At 43.8% G+C, this 26,207-nt stretch overlaps 1 protein-coding gene across 1 annotated transcript in view; it reads right to left on the reverse strand.

Annotated features, from left to right (window-relative positions):
- The window catches only part of ABCB10 (ATP binding cassette subfamily B member 10), a 35,488-nt gene extending 20,415 nt beyond the window's left edge, over window positions 1–15,073 (reverse strand). Inside the window, exons 1-5 of the mRNA XM_077751685.1 lie at window positions 14,988–15,073; window positions 14,759–14,901; window positions 5,234–5,434; window positions 4,200–4,402; window positions 116–250 (exon numbers count right to left, since the gene is read on the reverse strand). Coding sequence (XP_077607811.1) covers window positions 116–250; window positions 4,200–4,402; window positions 5,234–5,434; window positions 14,759–14,901; window positions 14,988–15,073 — 768 coding nt within the window. The remainder of the gene's footprint in view (window positions 1–115; window positions 251–4,199; window positions 4,403–5,233; window positions 5,435–14,758; window positions 14,902–14,987) is intronic.
- Between the last annotated feature and the right edge of the window lie 11,134 nt (window positions 15,074–26,207).

Here is a 26,207-nt window from a genome sequence, read left to right on the forward strand (position 1 = left end):
TATCCTTGTCTAGAAGGCAGAGTATTTTAGGTTTCTAGGATCTTGAGGGTGAACTTAAGGAAAAGTTAAGTACATTTTTGAAAAGCCAGAGACCACGTGGGGGAGAGGCTTTTACCTGAGTGGTTTGTGCCAGAGAATCTTGCGTAACCTTGCTTAGCTTCTGTAGATAACGTCCGTAAATCACAGCAAGGATGGATATTGGAGGCACCACACTCAAAACAAAAATGGCCAGATGAGGGGAGACAAAAAGCTGTCAAAAACAAAAGCCAAAAGATGTTAGGTGCTTGTTACATAGAGTAGCAAGACATTTTCATTACCTACTACAGGGGTGTGTGTGTGTGTGTGTGTGTGTGTGTGTGTGAGAGAGAGAGAGAGAGAGAGAGAGAATTAACTGGCAGGTCTGAAGGTGCCATCTCAAAGTTGTACATCCTGTGTCCGTTGAACTATTCAGACACCTTCAAGCTTCATAAAACTCCATGAGTGCTGAGCACACCACACGGGGGTAATAATGACAAAGGTGCTGAAGAAAGGATGGAAATATTTTACCCTCCAGTGCTGGACCATGGCCGGTGCAGTGTGCTACGTACATTAGACTGTGCTGTTCAACCACAGAGGAGGAGAAGCAGGACCGGAGTGAAGGGAGAAGGCCCATGCGGCTCTGCGCTGACCAGGCCACACCAGGAATTCTGTATTCAAGTCTGCATCCCCTCTAAGGCCCTGAACCACCAGAGCAATGTGTCGCACTGAAATGACCAAGATGGCAAAGCCACCACAAAACTCCGTATCAACTGACAATCAGATGACAGAGGACTCAGCAGGGGTAGGATTAACAAGTGGAAGAAGAGCTGGAGCTGTTTCCTGGGCTCAGAGGACTGAAGCCTCAGCAGGAGGGATGTGGGCTCAACATGAGAAGCTTCTAACAACTGGAGCTTCTCAAAGAGGAGATAATCAACTTCTATAGAAATAACATAATGGGTTTCCTGTCAACCCTGCAATTTGGTGATTGGATTTTAAATGGCACTAGCATCTCTTCAACAAATTGTTAAAATCTGCCAAATCTCGTTTGCACAGGAAAATAGCATAATCAGCATAAGGCTTTCTTAAAATGCTGAGGAAAAGTTGCAGACTGAAATGTACAGTGATAAATGGACCAGCCAATCATTCATTCATTTACTCCTCTAACAGCCCGTTACTGAATGTCACACTGTCCCAGGCACCTGGAGAGAGCTGACCCATGAGGAGTTTTATCAGAGTGAGAGCCAGGTAGCAGGCGGGTAAGAGAGAAAGACAGAGAGGATAATTTCAGGTGACACACAGTCTTGGAAGAGCAAGTGCACAAAGGCCCTGAAGCAAGAATATGGTTGGCACCTTTGATCATTGATGGACTGATCTACCCTGAGCAGTCAGGTCGCCAGTAGGCCACGTGCAGGGGCAGTGATGAAATCAAGGCAGGCCTCGCAGTGCTGGGGCCTGAACACGACAACGCTCGGGCAAACCACCTGCATGGGATGTCCCATGCTGGGGGGCAAGGATATCCATCAGAATGTCTCACACTCACCTACCTCTCTGTGCTCTGGTTCTATGCTTGGTAATAACTCTGATGCCTAACACAGGGTCCTGTCACCAAAAAGGAGCATTGGAATAGCAGGAAAACACCTCTTAATGTAGGAAGGAAGTTCCTGTAATGTAAATTACTAAATTTGCAGTCTGGTATAGACATTATTAGGTTCTTGTGAGCAGGCTTATCAGAGGTCAGGTCCAGGGAACTTCTGAGAAACTAAGAATACTTTTGTTCCTCCAGGGCTAACGACTGGGTCCCATAGATCATGCCACCTCATGAGGCTGAATGATGGTGTCCCCCCAAAATTTATGTGCTGAAGCCTTAACCCTCATGTAGCTGTATTTGGAGACAGGGCCTCTAAGGAAGTAATTAAAGTGAAATGAAGTCATAAGGGTGGGGCCCTGATAAGATCAGTGTCCTTTAAAAAAAGGGACACCTAAGAACCTGCACTCTCCACACAAGCACTGGGGAAAGGCCATGTGAGCACATGTCAAGATGGCGGCCACCTACAAGCCAATAGAAGAGACTTCACAATGAACCAACTTGGCCACCACCTTGAGCTTGGACTCCAACCTGTAGAACTGTAAGAAGTAAGTCTCTGTTGGTTATGTCACCCACTCTGTGGTACTTTGTTCTGACAGCCTGAGCAAACTAAGGCCCTTTCTGATTAGCCATTGGACTTAACTCAGAACTGTCTGAAACTGTTACAGGAAGGCGTTCCCAACTCTTCCTGAGCTCCAGAACTATCAATATTTAGGAAAGATGCTTTAGTGCATGATGGGTCTTCTGGAGAAGACATGGGGTTTCAAAGCGGCTTTCCATTTCATAAATCAGATCTTACCGGCTCAGGATGGCAGTGCGTCCTTCTGCTCTGGACTGAGCGCTCCGTGGATGCAAAGAGGGCAAAAACCCAAGTCTTCCACTTGGGAGATGGGATCAATGAGAGTCTCCACTCTAGGGATCCAGGCCTGCACTGCTTACAATGACAGGGCCACATGACTACTACTAATCACTATAAATGTAGCTAGTGTAACTGAGAAACTGAATTCCTAAATGTGTTTACCTAGAACTAAAATTTAAATTTAAAAATCAATATTCCATTTCTCTTCAGTTACTGGTCAAGTTTTAGGTATATCTGGAAAACCTGGTATGTCAACCTGCTTTTTACAGTGGCAAATTTTATAATTACCTGTAACTAAAATTTAAATTTAAAAATCAACATTCCATTTCTCTTCAGTTACTGGTCAAGTTTTAGGTATATCTGGAAAACCTGGTATGTCAACCTGCTTTTTACAGTGGCAAATTTTATAAAACCTAAATACAGACAATATATTTCTGGTGAAAATTTAGCATCCAGGTTCAGATGCTCCGTGAGTATAAAATACACATTGGGTTTTGAAATCCTAACATGAAATAATAGTATTAAATATCAGATTAATAATTGTTACAAAAATTACATGTTGAACTGATAGTTTGTTATATCGGGTTAAGTAAAATACATTAAAATTAATCTCATCTTGGGGACACCTGGGTGGCTCAGTCAGTTAAGCATCTGATTTCGGCTTATAGTCTGTGAGTTCAAACCCCACATTGGGTTCTATGCAGACAGTGGAAAGCCTACTTCCGATTCTCTGTCTCCTTCTCTCTCTGCCCCCCCCCTTTCTCTTGCCCTCTCTCTCTTAAAAATAATAAATAACATTTTAAAAATTAATGTTATTTCTTTTTGCTTTCTAAAATGTGTCTACTAGAGGGGCTACTGGGTGCTTAATCGCTTAAGTGTCAGAGTCTTGATTTCAGCTCAGGTCATGATCTCACAGTTCATGGGATAGAGCCCTGCTTTGGGCTCTGTGCTGTCAGCTTGAGATTCTGTGCTTGGGATTCTCTCTCCCTCTTTCTCTCTGCCTCTCCCCTGCTTGCATTCTCTCTGTCTCAGAATAAATAAACAGCGTTTAAAAAATAATAATAAAATGTAGCTACTAGGAAATTTAAAGGTACCCATGTAGTTTGCGTTACATTTCTAGAGGCCAGCAGCACAGGTTTGAAGAGAGGGGTTTGAAGGAGTGAGGCAAGCAGACATGACGATGCTCCAGCCACCCAGTTAAGGCAAGAAAGAAAGAGGCTGTGGGAGTAGAGAGAGCTCACTTCAATGGAGTGCAGACCTACTTGTGCACAGAATAGAATTTACCCTCTTCCTTATGAGAAGAGGAAGGGAAACCATCCCTTGGTATTATCAAGACAGCAATGGACCTTTACTGCATTTTTTGGTGGGGGCTGGGGGGCTGGTAGACTGTAACTACCACCTTTCCTCTAACACACAGCTTGGCACCCAGAAGGCTCCTTCCACCTGTTACTGTTTTCTGCAACGTTCTTTCACATGTTCTTAGAAAACCCAGGCAATAATGTAATCTTTTCTAAATGCTAATAGTCCACGCTCCAGATAACAAGTAATCCCAGACAAATAAAGGTTGCAGGTGGCCGCACAAGAGGAAGCAATCCCCATGTGCCCTGTGGCCTCTGTGGCAGCACTCCTGGCTAAGTGGCTCACAGGGTGATGAGGATAGCTCATCCCCTGACTGAGAGGCCCGGCAATGGCCAAAGCCCTGACCAGAAGGCATCGACGCCAGTCGGGCTGACATACCATCATGCCAATGCCAATGGAGGCCTGGGCCCCAGCCCTGAGCCCATCCGACAGGTTTTCGGTCACCGAGCGCCCCAGGAGTGCGGTGTCTGAGGAGAGGCGGTTGATCAGTTCTCCAGTGCGAGTCTTGTCAAAAAAAGCAACCTCCTGCCTCAGAACAGAGGAGAATAACGAAGTTCTCAACCTATTCACAATGCGCTGACCTGCAAAAGCAAACAGGGATGACATCGGCTTGGGTGAGGCCAGCTAACAGGCAGCGGCTCCAGCCGCTGCGGTCACCTCCTCCGAGCACACCTAGTGCCCCATGTCCACCTGGCATGCTGACATGCACGCACCGGTGACGGGCCTCATTTCTCTCAGGAACCGCACAGGGACGTGGATGTGGAGGAGGGGGCACTGTGATAAAACAGAAGACCCCTGAGAGATGCATGAAAGGTACCATTTACAAATGAGGTCTCACTGCATTAACTTCCCCAAAGCTCATTTTGTTCCCCCTTGACAATCCTTTTCCATCTGAGCTCTCAAATGGCAAGAACCGGTTAATTATTTGCAGAGCCTTTTATTAGCTGAGTGGCGAGCAGCCGACCTCGCGTCGGGCACCCCGGGCTCTGTGATTTCTGTGGTAGCCACCAGCCCATTAACAGCCAGGCCTCGTCGCGGAAAGGCTGTAAAACACCACTGCGCCGGTGCCTACTGAAGGGGAAACACAAACACGGACCAGATAAGCCGTCCACGACTCCCTGGGGAAGGCTCGGAACTCCAGCCTCCTGCCCACGGGCCGTGTTCTCAAACCTGCCACCAGACAGGCAACTTCCCTCACCCCCACCCATGTACCAGGGGGGTTGAGAAGAGAGTGCCTGACCTAAGAATATTCGTAGCTCCAACATCTGGCCAGACCTGGGCTTTTGTTCCTGCTGGATGTGACTATGGGAAAAGAGGAACCAGGGGCCTAGAGCACATGAAACTCAACCCCATGGGTCCCGCACTACAAGTGCCCTGGAACGCCTCGCTTGGCAAGATGAGGGCCCTTTTACCTGAAGTCTGCATGAGGTAGATGCGAACGGCATTGGCAGCGGCGCCGCACAGGAACACACCGCTGAGTGCCAGGCAGAGGCGGGTCAGGTGGTAGTTGTAGTCCACGGTAGGGTTTGTGTAAATGACATCGATGATCTTTCCCAGGAAGAAGGGAGCAGACATGGTGATGACACTGGACATGGCCAGAAACCCAACTGCGGCTAGAAAACACAGGCAGCTCTCAGGTCCCGGAGGCGCTTCGGCAAGGGGCAGGGTGCCAAATTCACCACGCTTCCTTCCCCAAGCAGCTGTTCAGAGCGTGTGCTGCTCTCAGGTGCTGGGGGTTTCCTTCTTATAGCTCCTGGGCCCTTGACTAAAGGCAAGAACCCAGGGGCTTCTAGGGACAGAACGGGTACCGTGACTGATCATATCCCAGTAGCCAGATAAAATGACTTTTGCTTTTACGCAGGTTTGATCATGTCTTCCTTGCCAGGAATATCCAAAAGCTAACTATGAAAATCTGGAAATCCATTCTGGCCTCCCTCCCTGCCTCTTGATCTTGGTGTTCATCTCAGATGACATGTTTCTTACGTTCATGCTATATGTGGTTATTCCCTGGCGTCTGAACCATATCTTTGCTTGAAGATCAAACAATGCAGATAAATCTCTGAATTATATATACTATTTCAAAACTTTAAATAACCTTTGGAAAGCAGTTACTTTCATCCGTTACACATGTGATATGTTCCTTTCTTAATCTTATCGCTTTGGGGAATAGAGCACCAGAATACCAGCACGATAGGACAATAGATAATAACACAATTGTTCATACATCTAAAAACAGTGGGATAGAGTCTTAACAGAAAGGAAAAAATTGAGAAAATCCAATCAGGAACGACACATAAAACAGATAAGTACATTCACAATGAGGGAATGCAAATCTACACTACAAAGATACGAGTTTTCACCTACTGGATTGGCAAAGATCAAAGAGATCAATAACACACTGTGCTGGTGAAGCTGTGGGAAAAGAGGCATTTGCACTGTCAGTAGGTGTGCAAAGCGGTACAACTGCAATGGAGAGTGATGCAATCATATCAGTTAAAATGTGAATATACATTCCCTTTGATCCAGCAATTCTACCTCTAAGATTTTAACTCCTACATATATTCCCCCAAGTGTATGCAAAGCATGTACACTCACGGGTGTTCATTACAGCATGACTTATGCCAGCAGAACATCCACAAATGGGGAACAAGTTAAATCAATAAAGGAGCATTTATTTTATGAGTATTATAGTCATTAAAAGGAATGAGACAACTTTATAGGTATTGACATCACCAAGATACACCATTAGTGAAAACAGCCCAGGAGACAGATGTTAACATTTTCTTGTTGGTTTCTAAGTTTACGTACAGACAGGACATCTCTAGGAGAATAAATGGAAGCAGGTAACAGAAGTTCCTTCTCAAGTCTAGGGTAACTGAGGGGGTAGGGTATGTGCCACCCCATACCTTTTGAGCTCGGTCCTATTAGGAACCCAGTCCCACCACTACAGAGTCTATGGCAAGGCTCCTAGATGAACACAACATGGACAGAACCCCAGGAGATGGGAGCTCTCACACCCCGCAAATAGCAATTGCTTCTCTTTGTGTTTTGCCTAATGCTAACACTGCAATTGAAGGTTTTACTTTCACGTAACCTTAATACAAAGAATATAGATTGTATTATTTACGATACCAAGTGTCCATCCACAAATGAATGAATAGTGTGGTGTACACACACACACACACACACACACAGAGTGGAATATATTACTCAGCCATATAAAAGCATGAGGGCTTGCCATTTGCTATAATATGGATGGACCAAGTGGGTATTATGCTAAGTAAGACGTTAGACAAAAAAAGATAAATACCATGATTTCACTTACACGTGGACTATAAAAAACAAAACAAATGAACAAACAAAATGTTTTAGACTCTTAAATACAGAGAACTGGAGATTACCAGAGGGAAGGTGGGAGGGAGTACTGAGAAATAGATAAAAGATATTAAGAGGCACAAGCCTCCAGTTATAAAATAAATAAGTCACAGAGATGAAAATTACAGCCTAGAGAATACAGTCAATAATACAGTACTAAGTGCTGTTTGGTGACAGATGGTGACTACACCTATTGTCGTGGGCACAGAGTAAAGGGGAGAATTGATGATTCAATATGCTATATACCTGGAATAAATACAACTTTGTACATCAACTATACTTCAATTAACAATATATATATTTTTTGTATTTAAAAAGGAACAAAGAACAAACTCAGTGCCAATGATTATTTAGTTGCAGAGCTCTAGGCGAAATGGGAGCCTTCTAAGTAGGGAATGTTTCCCACAATGGCTCTCTTCCTTCCTCAAGACCTCCTGACATCTTGTTCTGGAGACTTACTCTGACAACCTTCTTGAAAATACAAATACCCAGCATTGCCTGCCTCACTCCCTCTTTCTTCTTCTCCTAGCACTTGCCACCTTCCGGCATTCTAAACTAACTGTTTCATTTGTTTATTATCTACTCTGCATTAGGACACAAAAGATTTTTGTCTGTTTCATTCACTGCTATACCCCCACTGCCCACAGCGACAGACACACAGGAGAAGTTCAATAAGCATCTGTTGAATAAATGAACAAATAAATTGAACTGTGGCAAAGAAGGCACAAAAGTCTATCAGACCAAAGTTCCTCAGTTAGCCTCCCTAGGAACGGAAGATCTGGAACCTCATGGAAATGACTCTCTGCACAGAGCTAGAAAGTTCTTGTGTTTGGCTTAATATCGCACAATCACAATTTAACTGAATAATATGAACCTGGCCAAGGGCCGTTTTCTTTTGATGTAAGACCTGGGGTCTTGTTTCAAAATGCCACACTCCTGAGGACAGAGCCCAGGGGGACTGAAAGGCCACCAGGCACAGAGAACATTTACTGGGGGTTCTGCCCAGCACAACCTCAGAGCACTGGTATGCTCCAGAGGCGTCCTGAGGAGCGAGGGATTAACCTGAGAGGGCTTTCTGCTTCATCTGTCATCAGTAGCTCGTCTCTCCAGTCCACTCTTTCTCTCTGGCAGATGCTTCCACCGGTGTAATGTATGTGAAGTGCTAGAAGGGTCCACTTCTCCCTCCCTCCTCCAGTCTTCCAATTCAGATTTCTGATTCCAAATCAGAATCTGTAGTTCGTGAACAGAATGCCCATGATTTAGATTCTGAAGCCTAGTTTTGACACAGTGAAACTAATGATTACAAAGTGGAAAGAATTTAGTTGAGTCCAAACTCTTTCCAGGTATCCCTTTTCCTTAAAAAAAAAAAAAAAGATTATCAGCTTGTTTTATTGTTATTGTGTCTTTTTCCTACAAACTGAACGTAGACAAAAGTAAAATAAAATTTTTTTTCAGTTTTCAGTTAGATGGATTCTTTTTAATGGAGGATTTTCTACGTACCGTTATCTTTAACATTAACGAATATTTTAGATTTGAACCAGAAGTATCAGTCTAGATTCCTCCCTAAACCCAACATGCCAAGTAGACTGCAATCTCTCTGAAATTCTTCTCTAATTTTTTTCCATCTTGCCTGATGGGACTCCAGTAACTGTTATGTATCTCTTGACAGATTTCTTCAGGTATCTTCCTATTAGCCTCGTTCTACTGAATCATGGCATCCAAAAAGTGAAAGAAATACTCTGCAAAGGGAGGAGGGAAGAAACCCTAAAATGCAGAGGTAACTCATGAAAGCACAGAGGTGTGGGCTGGGTGGAAGAAGCTGGGCAGCATGGCCACCACCTGCTGGACGTGTTACCAATCTTTAAAAAAAATTTTTTTAACGTGTATTCATTTTTGAGACACAGAGAGACAGAATGTTAGTGGGGGAGGGGCAGAGAGAGAGAGGGAGACACAGAATCCGAAGCAGGCTCCAGGCTCCAAGCTGTCAGCACAGAGCCCGATGTAGGGCTCGAACTCATGAGCTGTGAGATCATGACCTGTGCCAAAGTCAGATGCTCAATCAATTGAGCCACCCAGGTGTCCTGTGGTACCAATCTTTTAATGAGTCATCTGACCATCAGGCTGATACGGCTATCCCCAGTGTCATTCCAGGACTAAAAGACGAAGCACAGAAATGAGCCCCCACCACGATCTGAAGCATCTGATAGGCATGATCTCCTTGCATCTTCCCAACACTCCTCTTATCCTCATTATTTCAGAAGAAATTCAAGCAAAGAGGTGAGGACACTTGCCCAAGGCCACCCAGTTCATACAATGCAGAACCTCATTCAGAAACAAAGCCTTCTTCGTCTTCCTACATTCCAAGCAGAAAGACCGGCAGGAGCCTGGGGTTGGCGCAGGCCAGGAAGCAGAATGGCTGCAGGACACAGCTGGAAGAGGGACCTCATGGTACAAGCGAAGACATACCGAGAAACAAGGTGGAGAGGTAGCAGGCTCCAGATTATGAAGTGGAACAGGGAATGTGCAGTATGGCAGGCTAAGAGGCAGCTTTGCGTTTTAAATGTCCCACTCTGGCTGCAGAGCAAAAGGGGAGAACTGGAGGCCAGCGTGACCGCAGACCTAGAGTGCGTACAGTGTGCTGTTTCACTGCTCCAGGCCTGGGGGACTGGGGAACTAGGGCGGGGACAGAGGGGGCAAGGAAGGTGGTCAGGACTGGGGATACCTTTAAGAGCTCAGCTCTACAGGACCCGAGAATTGGCCGGATTTGGGGAGGGTGTTGGGAGGGTAGTTCTAACCTGGGACCTAGCTCTGCCACCTAGCTGTTTGACCTCCAGTGAGTCACTCAACCTCTCTGTGCCTCAGTTTCTTCATCTATAAAACAGCAATAAAAATCATACCTCTTTCATAGAAATATCACAAGGAGGAAATTAAGTACATATATGTAAAGCATCTGGTACGGTACGTGATATCTAGCAAACAACACATAGTAGATATTACTACTGCTGTCATCATCACAGGGCATCGAGAAGGTCCCTGGCTTTGGCAAAGGGGTTTGCACGGCAGTCCGCTCTCTGAGAGAAGTGACAGAGCAGAAAAGCCAGTTTGGGTGAGGAAGGCAACTTTGGATTTTGGACATGTTGAGTTTTCAGGCATCTGGGAGACATCTCCATGGAGGCAAGGTGGGTATCACGGGGAACAAAGCGGTAGAGGCTACTCCAGGTTCGAGGGTGAGAAAAAACCTGGCATCGAAGCTGGATAAGGGAAGGAAGTGAAGACGCGAAGGGTTGGCAGACTCGCAGGAAGCAGAGCGTTTAGGCAACTTCTCAGGTTCATGGAGTAATCTGCAGAACAAAGGCCTTCCAGACTGCCAGCACGTGCTACAGACTGAGGCATCTGGGCCATATCTGCAAAGTGGGGGCTGCCTTTGCCTCCAGCACTCATTCAGGGGACACAATGGCGGCCACCTATGTGGTTTTACATCTTCTGGCTGCCACACTAAAAGAGTAAAACAGAGTGGGCAAGATTAATGTTAACAACACACCTGATCCAATATGTCCAAGTTATGAAACAATGTGTAACAACATAAAAACACAAATGAACCCTATGATGATCATTTACTTTTTTTCCCACTTAGTTCTTTTAAAATCTAGTACGCGCTTTCCTCTTAAATCAATGCTAACACGTTTCACAGCACAGCCACAGAACACTAATGCTTTCTCCGAATGCTGGTGTTTCCAGAGCAAACAAACATCCCTGGCTTTCTGGAGCAGTCTCCATTTCTAAGGTACAGCCTCCCTGTGCAGCAGTACTGCCCTCATCAGAGCCTCTGCCCTGACTCGGGCTTCAGGAAAGACCTGTGCTCAGTGAGGCTCACCCTCTCCTTGCTTACCGTATTCGCTGGCTTTACCACTTGACTCTTTTTGGTCACTTCATAAAATATAACTCATAAGTTCAGCCAAAGCTCCTGGTGGCCATGAGGTCTAAGAAGGGTCCTAATCTCAAACCACACAAGTGCTTATCAGTGTATTAAGTGAGAGGCACCCTCCCAGCTCCTCCCCAGAGGCCTCAACTGAATGGTGTGGGTGGAGGGGTAGGGGCGTACCTCGCATAGTGTAACTAGGAACCTTTCTGGAAAGTGTAGGGAAGGCAGGCAGTCTCTGTGTGCCCTACACACAGGCTGGCACTGTAGGCATAACCTCACGGCATCCCAACAACCCACACAGCTCACTGCTGAGATCGACTTATGTGGTGTTCCCTGCCCCTAACTCGAGGGGATGGTCAGAGCCGTCCGCAGCCCCCCTCTATCTGCCAGGCACAGCAAGGGGCTCTGACAAATTACTTCTTATCCCAGCAGTCCACCAGGGGCTCCTCAGGGAGCTCCTGTTTCTCTGAAGACTCCTTCTGGCCCAGGTGATAAGATGAAGAGCCTCACTGATAAGTGAGCAGGGAGAGCACCTCTGGAAGCCACAGCTATAGGAAGACGGCTGCAAAGTCCTCCAGCAAGTGGGAAGCAGAGAGCAGTGCTTCTGGAAGTGGAAGGCATGGGGCCGGGGGGGGGCGGGAGATGCTAAGACTGCTCTCGCCACACATCTGGAAACATTTCAGATGGTAGACCTTATTTCAAAGTTTCTGATACAAATTACTTAAGATCCACCCTTTCTAGTCACACATGTCAGATGGCGTACTCAGCAAATCACTGAAGGCGAATGAAAATACTGTTAATCAGAAGTAGAGCTGAATTGTTAAAAAGGGATGTTTGCATTTGTTTTCCTAGAAATCAGCATGTTAATACTGGAATTCCTTGCCTTCAAACTCAGCTTTTTTTGGGTCTCTTGATTAAAACACACACACACACACACACACACACACACACGCAGGCACACATGCACACACACGCGCACACACGTGGCTCTTTATCTGTAGCATTTCAAAGAGATGTGCCAACATCTGAGGCTGCCCTTATAAGTTACAAATTAATGATGACATGACACGCCACTTCCTTTTAATCCCACAAATGCCAACATCCAGATTGGCTTCAACATATCATATATAATGACTTTTAAGGAAACCAGATGTCCTAGTAAAGGGGTTTTCAGATTTCCTCATAAGATACAATATGTACTTATTATCTGTTTTAGAAAATTAGTGAACCAACCTCAGCCTTATTTTCTCAGATTATGTGTTCACAATTATTCATGTGGCAGATCAAACTAGCTCTTCTTAAGATAAAAGGAGGTACAGCTCTTGCTTTATTTATTTTTAATGTTTTTATTTATTTCTGAGAGAGAGAGAGAGACAAAGCGTGAGCAGGGTAGGGTCAGAGAGAGAGGGAGACACAGAATCTGAAGCAGGCTCCAGGCTCTGAGCTGTCAGCACAGAGCCTGACACGGGGCTTGAGCCCACGAACCGTGAGATTATGACCTGAGCCGAAGTCTACGCTTAACCGACTGAGCCCCCCAGGCGCCCCGCTCTTGCTTTATTTAAAGCGGTCTTCTCAACATACCGGCATGGTAGGACATGTGGGACAGAGTAAGAAGGTCCTGGGATGATGTGGTCATGAGAGACGCAGGGCAGGGTTACCCAGGGTGTGGAGCCAACGTGGGCACCAGCAAAGCTGGACATCTAAAAACCCTTCTCGGCGCCTAATAGCTCAGAAATGAAACAAAACTGGGCACCTGGGTGGCTCAGTCGGTTAAGCGTCCAGCTCTTGATTTCAGCTCAGGAGATCTCATCGGTTGTGAGATTGAGCCTGCTTGGGATTCTCTCTCTCTGCCCTTTCCTCACTTGCACACGTGCTCTCTCTCACTCTCAAAATAAATAAGTAAATTAAAAAAAAAAAAAAGACCTGGTTTTCCTTGCACTCAGTTTGAGTTGCATATGGGGATGGTAGACACACCCTGTAGTGTTTAGGCCTCAATCTGAGCCTGGTTGTACCATTATTCTCTCATCTCAGGCACTCTGAGCCTCTGCTCTAGGCTGCACATATGCTAAGAACTAGACAGAATTAGACACGGCGCCTGTCTCGAGCAGCTCACAGTCCAGTGAGACCTTCTAGTCTCAAGATGTTCTTTTAATAGAGTAAAAGATCTTCATTTGCATCAAAATACATACAAAACCAACGGAGCAATGACATAAATTCTTCCTGCCTCAGTGATACCAAGAACTCCCCTGAGCTTCAACAGACAGTAAGAAGTGAAACATTCCCTATCGGCCCTCCTTCACAGCGCCAAGCCGCCCGACCTCCCAAATGACTCTCTTGGAAAATCTTTTCTAAAGCAGTGGATTTGCAGCAAAGCATGTGGGACTCTCACTATTTCAAGGGCTGCATCTGACAACTTCACGGCCTCCTTCCCAAGCCCTCATCATGATTGCAGTTTTGTCTCTGGTCATATGATAGTTTCATTTGTTTCTCCCCCGCTAAGCTGGAAACCCTAGGAGGAACCGGGACTGTGTTTCTTTCTGCTCACCAATGCAACCCGGGGGGAGGGGTGTGGCCCACCACACACTGAGGGGGCTTAGTAACTATTTATTAAAGAAATGAAGATTTAGGGAAATCTCAAAAACGTGTAAATTTTAAAAGGCCCTTGCATTTAAACATTTCCCTAATTACGGTTAAAAATGAGGAGCTATAGAAAATTGTTCTTAAAACATTCATTTTGGGACGCCTGGGTGGCTCCCTGGGTTGAGTGTATGACTTCGGCTCAGATCATGATCTCCGGGTGGCGGGTTCCAGCGCCAAGTCAGGCTCTGTGCTGACGCAAGAAGCCGGCTTCAGATCCTCTGTCTCCCTCTCTCTGTGCCTCCCCCTGCTCACGCTCTTTCTCATTCTCTGTCTCAAAAAAAAAAAACAAAACAAAACAAAAAACCACACACATTTAAAAACATTCACTTTTATTTCTTTAAAAAATTACTCAATTATGATTTAGTTGGGTTTTGGTCTACAGTTTCTCAAAGTTTCTGGAGTTTATAGATGGCTGATCGTAGCCAGTATTTGATTTTTTAGAAGAGCCGGTAACTTCCTGCTCACCATTCAGGGAGGCAAAAAGCACAGGAAACAAATCTGAAAGGTTAGATTGTTTTACTTCACGGAGCAAAAAATTGTTGACTGTTTAATAAACTTACCTAAGGCAAAAAAAATGTTTTTTTTCAGAAGTGGTAAGAGTGCATAATACAAAATAAGTATAGTTTTGGCTGGACTAAAATTTAAAATGTAAGAGAAGGGGGTGGAAAGACCCAGCCCACTCTGAGAATGCTGCCAGAGCAGAAAAGACCCACAGGTTCCAATTATGAGATACTGCTCCACTTGTATCAAGTGTCAAGCGAAGAAAACAAACATGAAACACAAAGTCAGCCGACCTGAGGGCTCCACAACGCTACCGGGAGGTGCGCGCCACCCAGCACTTGTCGGTAGAGATCCCCAGGTTAAAAGCCAGCCCGTCCCTCCTCGCGGTGCTGCAAGCGGCCCAGGGTCGCTGTGCAGCCCCCGCTGTGTCCCCCTCGGCGGGACCCCGCGCCTTGTAAGGAGTGCCGACCCGAGGAGGGAAGAGGACGGAGAAGCCTACCTGCTAGCCTCCCGCGCTCCGGATACGCCAGCCCCAGAAGTTTCCGGGCCTCCGAGCGCCTGGCCGCCGCGGTGCGAGTCCGCGGGTCGTCTCCGGGGGTCGCCGCGGCCGCAGGCAAAGCCGGCCCGCGCTGCCTGNGCCCCCTAGGGCGGAGACCCGGGCCCGGCACCACACTCCCTCCGAGGAGCACCCTCCTGCCTTGGGGGTCCTTCTCCGCAGCGCCCCCCACCGGGCTGCCGAGGACCCGGCGCGGAGCTGGCGGCGCCGACCACAAGGCTGAAGAAAGCGCCCGGCGCCGCTGCGCCTGCGCACCATCGTGCGGGGAGATTTTTCGCGCTTCGAGTCCCTTCCCGTAAAACCCTGCGAGCCGTTTCTCACGCCGGAGCAGTCGGCGGAGCGCGCAGACAAGATCACACGATGACCGCTGAAGTGATGCGGCGGCCGGACGGCGCGCTGGTCGGGGCTCGGGGAGGGTCCGCGGCCCCGGCGACCCCGGCTGGGGCCGGTCCTGTCACCCTACGTCCCAGTGCCGAGCACGGACTGAGACGCAGAACCGTGTTGGAGAGGCCATCGATGCGGGTCAGCGCGGTTGTGGAAGGCGTTGTGGAGGATGTGGTTGGTGAGCAAGTGAAATTGGATAACTTTGAGGAAAGGAAGAGATCGTTTCCTAACCTGAGCCGAAGTGCAAAAACAGACATGGTCGAGACACTCCGGCTGCTCAGAGTGGAGAAGACCAATCTAAATGCAATGTAAAATGCAATGTTGTATTTTCATGCACGTGCAAGGAAAGCCAGAGGAGAGCATCCAACCGGGACGCAAGGAGACTTTATGGTGCACGCATCTGTACGCTGGGGGATTGGGGATGGGACCAGCCTGATTCTCTAACGTGTAGCAGTCGTGGTTGAAGAAGGTGGATTGATATTTGTTGACTCGTAATTTTACAGAGCCGGTACTAGAGTAAGGCTAGTGAGAGACAGGTGCTTCAATTGCAAAATTTATGGATTCGGGGGGAAAAAAACCAACCAAACCTCAATAATCAAGATAAATATTTTAATGCAGTATTTTTAAAATAAAAATTAATGCAAAAAACCCATTATGAGCAATATATCAAAATTTCGAATGCATTTTTGCATTTGCACGATCCTGCCTCTCTCCTCCCACGTTAATCCTACCCCTAAAAACCTTATTTGCAAAATTAGGCAGTTCGAAGCTGGCCTACTTTAACAGTCATTCTTTTTATTTTTGCATGAAGTGTTCTTTATCTTGATTACTGAGACTTTTTAGACCCCCTTAAGTATCACCCCCAGAGTTGCCTCACTTACCTCACCCTACTTGGGGTCCCGGTAGGTAAGGAGTATAGGACTTTTGACAGGAAATACTGATAATACAAAGTGTGGAATTAAATAGTGCTTTAAATGCCCTGATGAGCAGGAAGGGAGCAGGAAGCATGCCTTCCTCTTAAATTCCAACCTCTTAGACCCAGGGGAATATGGAATCCCCACCCAAGTTAACCATGACTTAGGTTAGCCTCTCATTGGTGTCCAAATTCTAGAATGCAGGGTGTAGATTGAAACTGACTCCACAGATTTATGAGTAGTTATGTTCCTTTCTGGAAAGATTTTATTCGGTAACTTCTAAAAAGCACACCCCACATCTTGCATTCTGCTACTTCCCATTTGAGCCCCAGCTGAAGCAATGTCAAAAGATAACATTCTCCCAGTTGGAAAGTGATCCGTGTAAGTCAAATCTAACCTTCCTCTTACTTTCTTTTTCCCATTTTCCGGAAAACCGTTGCTACTCTACAGGCAGGGGAGGGCAGGGGAAGGCACGACTGTCCTTTGCACTCTCCCTTTGCCAGAGTGATGTCCACCAGGCTTTTTTCAGCTAGCACCCTCTGGCGCCCGGAGTCAACAGAAAAATAACTCCAGTGTCGTTGATTTGAAAAAAACAACAGCAAAAACAACAAAAACTATGTTCGCATTTTTTTCTTTTTAAAAAAAATTTTTTTTAATGTTTTATTTATCTCTAGGAGAGAAAGAGAGAGAGAGACAGCGTGAACAGGGGAGGGTCAGAGAGAGAGGGAGTCACAGACTGAAACAGGCTCCAGGCTCTGAGCTGGCATTGAGCACAGAGCCCGACGCGGGGCTTGAACCCACGAACCGCGAGATCATGACCTAAGCGAAAGTCGGACGCTTAACCGACTAAGCCACCCAGGCGCCCCTTTTTTGCATTTCTAAAAATCAGGCAGGTAACAGAAAATAATTAACCTTGACCAAAATGTCATGTTAAAAAAAGAATAATCCTGCACAGCTATCATATGATATACAAGGCAAGAGTGATTTACTATCATAGACACTGAAGAAAATGTCCATAGTTTTTAAAAATATATATACAGTGGGGGAATGGAGTAGGGAATAAATATTGGGAGAAGGTTCACCAGGACTTACATAGTCAAAACACCCCCCCAAAAGTCTACTCTAAATATATGTGTGTGTATATTCAATATACATTCATATGAGAAAAAAAGGTTATCGTAATACAAAGCAGTAAATACACACATTTTGTGCATGTATATGTTATTGCTTTGCAATACAGTGATCTCTTCCCATTGAAAAATAAAGATAACTTCTTGTGTTTTTAGAAATTCTTTGGCCATTGAAAAAGGTAAGAAATATTCTGAGCTGTGTTTGGGAAAGTAAGATGCACCCATTTATATGTGAGTGGATTAATAGTATAAAATACCATAGAAAAGCAAGAAAAGCCTGTGCATGAATTCTGAAACCACAAACAAAAGTCCAAATCCTGCCCAATGACAGACAGAAAGGGCTCTTGGTAGAGGTGTGATTGAGCCAAATGGTAAAATCTGGCCCTCAGTGAATAGACTCTTAATAGGTTTAGTGGGCAACAGGTGTTGAATTAAAAAAGGATGTCTTTTGACGGAAACTTGAGAGCAGCTGGGATTACTTCAAGAATAGTTCCACCTGTGGGTTCCTGTACTTCTCAGAGGGCGATAAGGGAGCTCATGTGGACAGCAGGAGGCGCCCCCTCCCCCTCATGGGGAAGCACCAGAAACAAACAAAAATCTTCTGGTGTGAAGTTTGTGATAAGGAGGGGGTGGGGCTGTCAATTGACCTTTCTTCCTACATTTCTTTTTCTCTTAATTCCCGCTTGCAGCTCATCCAGTCGAGGGACTGGAGTGGCAGGGCACTGGCTGAAGGTGGCGCATGCAGTTCCCTGAAGCATGAACCAGGAAGGGGGTGCAACCTACGTGGGGCAGATGTGTTTTGTCAATTCCTCTGAAGTCCAGATTGAAGTGTTTGGTAACTCACCTGCACTGCGTGCTTAGAGTGAACGCTGAGGCTGTAACTTTATCTCAGCCATAGGACTCAGGCCGGTTGAATGGAATGTAAGTAGAGGGTTTTGGCAACTTTGGCTTTTACATTCTCTCTCCCTCTCCCCAAAGGCTCTAGAGGAAGCCTGTTATGGGTTGAATTGTGTCCCTCCAAAAAAGGTATGTTGAAATCCTAACTCCTGGTATCTCAGAATGTGACCTTATTTGGAAACAGAGTGGTTACAGATATAGTTAATTAAGATGAAGCCATATTGGAGTAGGAGCAGAGTATTAATTTAAAAAAAAATTTATTGTTGAGAGAGAGAGAGAAAGAGAGCATGAGCAGGGGATGGGCAGAGAGAGGGAGATACAGAATCCAAAGCAGGTTCCAGGCTCTGAGCTGTCAGCACAGAGCCTGACATGGGGCTGGAGCTCATGAACGGTGAGATCATGACCTGAGCCGAAACCATCTAATTTATAATAGAAGACATGAAAACTAAAATGACAAGCAGATACCATTTTCCCCAATCATTTGAATAAAGACAAAAAACTTTTACTGCACTGCCTTGATGAGGGTGGGGTGTCAACCTGGGTGATGTGGATGAAAAATGTCAATTACTACAGGAAAGCACCTGTTATATCTATTAATTTAAATACATATATCCTTTGATCCTGCAATGTCACTCCCAGGATTTTTAAAAATTGACTATTTTTCAGAGCAATTTTAGGTTCACAACCAAATTGAAAGCAAGGTACAGAAATTTCCCATCTGCCCTGTGCCTTGACACAGCAGTCTCCTCCCCCCACTACCCACATCCCCCAGAAGCTTACACTTGTTACAACTCATGGATGTACACTGATACATTGTTATCACTCAGAGGCCGTAGTTAACATTAGGGCTCACTCTTGGCATTGTACATTTGGACGAATGTATAATGACATGTATCCACCATTATAACATCATACAGAATTGTTTCACTGCCCTAAACTCCTCTGCTTTGCGTATCCATCCCTCCTTCTCATAGCCCCAGGGAACCGCTGATCTTTACTGTCTTCATAGTTTTGCCTTTTTCCAGAATGTCATATGTACGGTATGTAGCCTTTCAGATCGGCTCCTTTCATTTAGTAATGGCATTTAAGTGTCTTCCATGTCATTCCATGGCTTGGCAGCTCATTTCTTTCCAGCCCTGAATAATATTCCCTTGTCCATACTGATGTTTATCTATTTACCTAGAGAAGGAAGTCTTGGTTGCTTCCAAGGTTTGTCAATTTATGAAGAAAGCTGCTATAACCATCCACATGCAGTTTTTTTATGAACAAAAGTTTTTACCTCTTGGTAAACAGGAAGGAGAGAGATTGCTGGATTGTATGTTCAGTGTTGTAAGAAACTGCTGAACTGTCCACTAGAGTGGCTGCTTTGTTGCACATCCCCACCAGCAATGCATGAGAGCTTTTGTTGCCCCACATCCTTGCCAGAATTTGGTGTTACCAGTGTTTGGGATTTTAGCCACTCCAATGCGTGTGTCACTTCTAGGAATTTAAATTATATATACACTCTCACATGTATGGAATGATAAATTTATACAAAGGTATTCATTGCAGTATTGTTTATAATAGCAAAAGACTGGAAAAATAATAAAAAAGAGGGGGGTGCCTGGGTGGCTCAGTGGGTCAAGCTTCTGACTTTGGCTCAGGTCATGATCTTATAGCTCATGAGTTTGAGCCCTGCATTGGGTTGTACATTGACAGCTCGGAGCCTGGAGCCTGCTTTGGATTCTGTCTCTCACTCTCTCTCTCTCAAAAATAAATAAACATTAAATTTTCAAAAACAAAAAACAAACAAAAAAAAGACTGGAAAATGTGACACCTGGGTGGCTCAGTCAGGTAAGCATCTGACTGAAGCTCAGGTCATGATCTCACAATTCGAGGGTTCAAGCCCTACATCGGGCTCTGTGCTGACAATTCAGAGCCTGGAGCCTGCTTTGGATTCTGTGTCTCCCTCTCTCTCTGCCCCTCCTCCACTCGTGCTCTGTCTTTCTCTGTCTCGTGCTCTGTCTCTCTCTTTCTCAAAAATAAATAAACATTAAAAAATATTTTGAAAAAAGGCTGGAAACTACAGTCTAGCACTAGGGCATAAGTTAAATAAATTGCGGTGCATCCAGCCAGTGGAAGACCATGCAATCTTTAGAAAGAATGAGGCAACTCTACATGTGCCAGTTTGGAACCATACCCAAAGAGGTATGATGAAGAAAGCAAGGTGCGGGTCTGCATGCATAGTATGCTATATTTGTGTAAACAATAAAAATATATATGCTCACACACTCGTATATTAACAGAATATCTTTGCAAGGAATCACAAGGAACAGTGGTTTTCTCTAGGGAGAAGTGAATAGCCAGGGTATTAGGGTATGTGTCTTTTTGGATTTTCCATCTTCTACTAAAAAAATATGCTAGGGCGCCTGGTTGGCTCAGTCAGATAAGCAAATGGCTTTGGTTCAGGTCATGATCTTATGGTTCGTGGGTTTGAGTCCCACAACGGACTCTGCTGACAGCTCAGAGCCTGGAGCCTGCTTTGGATTCTGTGTCTCCCTCTGTCTCTCTCCTGCTCACACTCTGTTTCTCTCTCAAAAAAACGTTAAAAAATTTTTTTTAATATGCTAAAAGTATTTATTAAAAAATTAAGAAAACAATGAAAGATAGCCTCCTATGTAGAAAAAGAGGAAATATTTGAAGATACCAGAGGATTACCTGAAAAAAATATGCTTGATAGGTTCTTTCAAAATTGTACTTATTTATATTTATTTTTCTTATTTTTACAAACCCTTGTGTTGAGGACTATTTATTTTCTCTCTTATTTTTAGCAAATACTTGTGTCGAGGGCTTATTTCAAATTTTTTTTTTTTACTATTTTTTTAAATGTTTATCTATTTTTGAGAGAGAGAGAGAGAGAGAGTTTGCGAGCAGGGGAGGGGCAGAGGAAAGGGAGACACAGAATCCAAAGCAGGCTCCAGGCTCTGAGCAATCAGCACAGAGCCCAACACAGGGCTCGAACCCACAGACTGTGAGGTCATGACCTGAACCCATGTCAGACACTTACCCAACTTAGCCACCCAGGCACCTTGGCTTCTTTCAAATTTTTAAAGAATAAATGATTCCCAGTGCACCTGGATGGCTCAGTCTGTTAAGCGCTGACTTTGGCTCAGGTCATGGTCTCATAGTTCGTGAGTTTGAGCCCCGCATCAGGCTCTGTGCTGACCGCTTGGAGCCTGGAGCCTGCTTCGGATTCTGTGTATCCCTCTCTCTCTGACCTTCTCCCATTCACACTCTATCCCTCTTTCTCTCAAAAATAAACATTAAGAATTTTTTTAAAAAGAATAAATGAGTCCCATGGTATATAAACTATTCTGAAGCATAAAAAAACAAGAGAGACTTCTTAATCTACTTTATGCAATTCATTAGCCTTAATATTTGAATCTAACAAAGATCACCACCAAAAGCAAAACACAGGAAAATTATCAACATTTAAGTCCTTAATAAAACCATAGCAAATCATATCCAAAAGAATATTAAAAGACTTAGAAAAATACATTATTACTAAGCTAACATGATCAGAATAGAATTGTCACATTGCACAATTAGTGCCCTGAAAAAAAGCATCTTGATCCAGCCATCAGCTGACATCATACTAGTGAACCAATAGAGACAATCTTATCTAAACCAGAAATAAGGCAAAGATGCCAGTTATCACTGCTATTGCGAAACATGGTGCTGGAGGTCCTAGCCAATGAGTGAGGTGTGGATATGGACAAGAAAAAGGTGAAATTACCATTAGAGACAAACTATATTATTTACCTAAAAATCCCAAAGAGAGTCCAATGAAAACATAACAAATAAGAGAATTCTACAAGATGGTTGAACCCAAAATTGGCAAAAAAATAAGTTTTCCTGAGTATGAAGGTCGAGAATTCACTGCCAAAAAATGGCATTGTTAACTGCAGTAAAAAGGTAAAACACCTAGTAATCAAATTAAAAGGAATGTACAAGACAAATGTGAAGACAATAATAAAGTTGTCCTTAGGTAAAAAGAAGACTCAAATAAAATGAAGAAATGCAATATTTTCCTGGATATGTAGACTGAACACTACTCAATATGTACCAAGTTCTATGTTAAGCAATTTATACATATAATCGCACTGCATTTTTAGGGTGGTTTTTTTTTTAATGTTTACTCATTTAGTTTAAGGGAAGGGGGATGAGAGAGAGGAAGAGAGAACCTCAAGCAGACTCCATGCTGTCAATGCAGAGCCTGATGCAGGGCTTGATCTCATGATCCATGAGATCCTGGCATGAACTGAAATCAGGAGTCATATGCTTAACCAACTAAGCTACCCAGGCTTGTTTTGTTTTGTTTTTAAACAAATGAAGAAGCTGTGGGGCACAGAGGTGAGGCAGTGTGCCCAAATCACCCAAATAGTAGATGGGCAGAGCAGGGTTTGAGATTTGGCAATCAGTTTCCAAAGCATATCCCTAGCAGACAAGTTGGTTTTCTCACATTCATTTATAGATCTAACATAAATCCAACTAAACCTTTGAAAAAAAATTTTTTNTGTCAAAGATTAGTTGGTCATACATCTGTGGGTCCGATTCTGTGTTCTCTATTCTATTCCATTGGTCTATGTGTCTGTTTTTGTGCCAATACCATATTGTCTTGATGATGACAGCTTTGTAGTAGAGGCTAAGGTCTGGAATTGTGATGCCTCCTGTTTTGGTTTTCTTCTTCCATATTACTTTGGCTATTTGGGGTCTTTTGTGGTTCCATACATGAAAAAAAAATTTTTTTTAACTTGCTGAAGTGAATCTAGAATATAAAAAAAATAAAGAAGCCAAGGAAAACTTCTGTAACTGTTGCCAACTAAATATGGCTCTATGGAGTAACAAAAAGAACAAATAAAGACACACAAATCTTATACCTATAATGTAATTACAAACCTCTTATTGCCAGTACATAGAAAAATAAACACCAGTTTCTACCAGAGCTATCTGTCGAGGTGTGTCACTAGGTTTGGAACATAACTGTGGCAGGAGGACTCCTAAAAAACTGAAAACAAGAGAAGAGAATTGAAAACAATTTTAAGATTGACCTAAAATCAAGAGAGAGAAGGAGAATTTAAAGATGAAAATATGGGTAATTAGGGAAGAAAGGGTTCTAGTGGATCAAAACACTGACCAAAAGGAAAGAACTGAAAAATGAGCCAGATTCTGGAGTGCCTGAGTGGCTCACTCGGTTAAGCATCCGACTGCGGTAGAGGTCATTATCTCACAGTTCATGAGTTCAAGCCATGCGTTGGGCTCTCTGTCATCAGAGACACTTTGGATCATCTGTCCACCACATCTGGTGCTGTCTCAAAAATAGATACTATTTATTTATTTTAAAATATTTTTTAATGTTTATTTATTTATTAAAAATTTTTAAATGTTTTATTTATTTCTGAGAGAGAGAGAGACAGCGTGAGCAAAGGAGGGTCAGAGAGAGAGGGGAAGACACAGAATCTGAAGCAGGCTCCAGGCTCTAAGCTGTCAGCACAGAGCCTGATGTGGGCCTCATACTCATAAACTGCAAGATCATGACCTGAGCTGAAGTCAGATGCTTAACTGACCGAGCCACCCAGGCAGCCCTCAAAAATAAATATTTTTTAAAAAATTTTTATAAAGGGGGCACCTGGGTGGCTCAGTTGGTTAAGCGTCCAATTCTTGGTTTTGGCGCAGGTCACAATCTATTAGTTTGTGAATTTGAGCCCCACGTCAGACTCTCTACTGACAGCACAGAACTTGCTTGGCATCCTCTCTCTTCCTCCTCTTCCCCTCCCCTGGTCTTCCTTTCTTTCTCTAAAAATAAATAAAACTTAAAAACAATTTTTAACTAAAAAAAAAAAAAAAAGAATTGAAGACTAAATGTGTAAGTACCCAAGGAAAAAATATTTCAAATAAAAAAATATTGAGCAGAATTGGAAAGAGGCAGTAAAACAATCAAAGTAAAAGGGAATAAATAACTGAGATGGAAGATAGGTGAAGAAGATCCAAGATTCTTATAATGGAGAAGCAAATCAAAACAATAGACCAGAACTCACATTAAAACCTATAATCTAAGAAAACATGCCAAAAATAAAAATAATCTGAATCTAATACTTAAAAAGCCAACAGCTACTTGAGAAAATTGAAACTGAAAGACCATTCTCTGATATATCACAGCAAAATGGTTAAACATTAAGGATAAAAAAATTTTTCAAAGCTTCCAGGCAAAAAGATCAAATGACTTGTACGGGCAAGAGAATTAGACTGCTTTCAGCCTGCAGACTTTTCAAAAGTAACATGCAAAGTAAGGCAGTTATGGAACAGCATTTTTAAATTTATTTTTATGTTTTATTTATTTCTGAGAGAGAGAGAGAGACAGCATGAACAGGGGAGGGTCAAAGAGAGAGGGAGACACAGAATCTGAAACAGGCTCCAGGCTCTGAGCTGTCAGCACAGAGCCTGATGCAGGGCTTGAACCCACAAACCGTGAGATCGTGACCTGAGCCGAAGTCAGACGTTTAACCGGCTGAGCCACCCAGGCGCACCAGAGCAGCATTTTTAAAAAAGGGAAAGAAAAGAAACTCAAGGAAAGAAAGCATGAACTGGAGATTTTTATAACCAGTCAAGCTATGTTCGTTTTCTAGGGCTATCATGATGAATTACTAGGAATTCAGTGGCTTAAAACAAATGGACATTTATTCTTTCAGAGACCAGAAATCTGAACTCAAGGTGATAGTAACATTGGGTTTTCTGGTTGCTCTGAGGAATAATCTGTCCCTATGCCTGTCCACTAACCACTGGTGGCTGCTTGCAAATCTGGTATCCCTTGCCTTGGGGGCTGTGTAATTCCAATCTATCTTTTTCTTCACACGGTATTCCCCTATGTGCCTCTGTTTTAAATTTCACCTTCTTTACTCAATAAGGGCATCAGTAATTGGACTTAGGGCCTATCCCAAATCCAGGATCGTCTCATCCCAAAATCCTTAATTATATCTGCCAAGACCTCCTTTACAATTAAGTTGATACTCATAGGCACCTGGGGTTAGGACTTGAGTATCTGTCTTTGTGGGATACTATTCAACTCACTACATTGTCCTTCAACTATCAAGACTATAGAAAAATTTTTTTGAACATGGAAAAGCTTGGGAAATATGGAACTTATGAGTCTTTCCTGAGGAGTCTGTGAGAGGCTGACTTTCAACTAAGAGATGATTGAGAAATTGTTAGCAAACGAGCTGATGATGAGCACGTAATAATAATTAAATTTAAGACCAAAACAAAGATGGGAATGAAAATAAAATAGTCATATATAAATGTGATATGTTCTAAGTAAAAATTTAAGCAACTAAAATAGGACAGGAAGGAAGAGAGAAAGCAAAAGCAAAACAAATTCATTGTCTAGACAACAGATGGGAACAGTGGATATGAATACAAATGGACAAATCAGAAAGTAAAGGGGGACTAGCATCAGAAAAGAGAAAATTCCATGAATGGAACTAGAGAGTATTATGCTAAGTGAGATTAGTTAGAGAAAGACAAATATCATATGACTTTGCTCAGATGTGGAATTTAAGATACAAAACAGATGAACATAAATGAAGGGAAGCAAAATCATATAAGAACATGGAGGGTACAAAACATAAGAGGCTTGAATATGGAGAACAAACTGAGGGTTGCTGGAGGGGTTTGCGGGGGGGCTAAATGGACAAGGGGTATTAAGGAGGACACTTGTTGGGATAAGCACTGGGTGTTATATGTAGGGGATGAATCACTTGATTCTACTCCTGAAATCATTATTGCACTATATGCCAACTAACTTGAATGTAAATTAAATAATAATGTAAATAAAAATAATTTAAAAAGGAGATAATTCCAAAAGTAAGCTTTAGTATAAAATTACAAAGTTTCCTAAATAGCAGAAGAAAATTTAAGGGCACCTGGGTGGCACAGTCAGTTAAGCATCTGACTCTTGATTTCAGCTCGGGTCATTATCTCATGTTTCATGAGATGGAGCCCTGTGTCTGGCTCTGCGTTCACAACTTGGAG

The sequence above is a fragment of the Crocuta crocuta genome, unplaced genomic scaffold (genome assembly GCF_008692635.1).
Source record: "Crocuta crocuta isolate KB4526 unplaced genomic scaffold, BGI_CrCroc_1.0 scaffold59, whole genome shotgun sequence".
In the NCBI taxonomy this organism is placed as follows: Eukaryota; Metazoa; Chordata; class Mammalia; order Carnivora; family Hyaenidae; genus Crocuta; species Crocuta crocuta.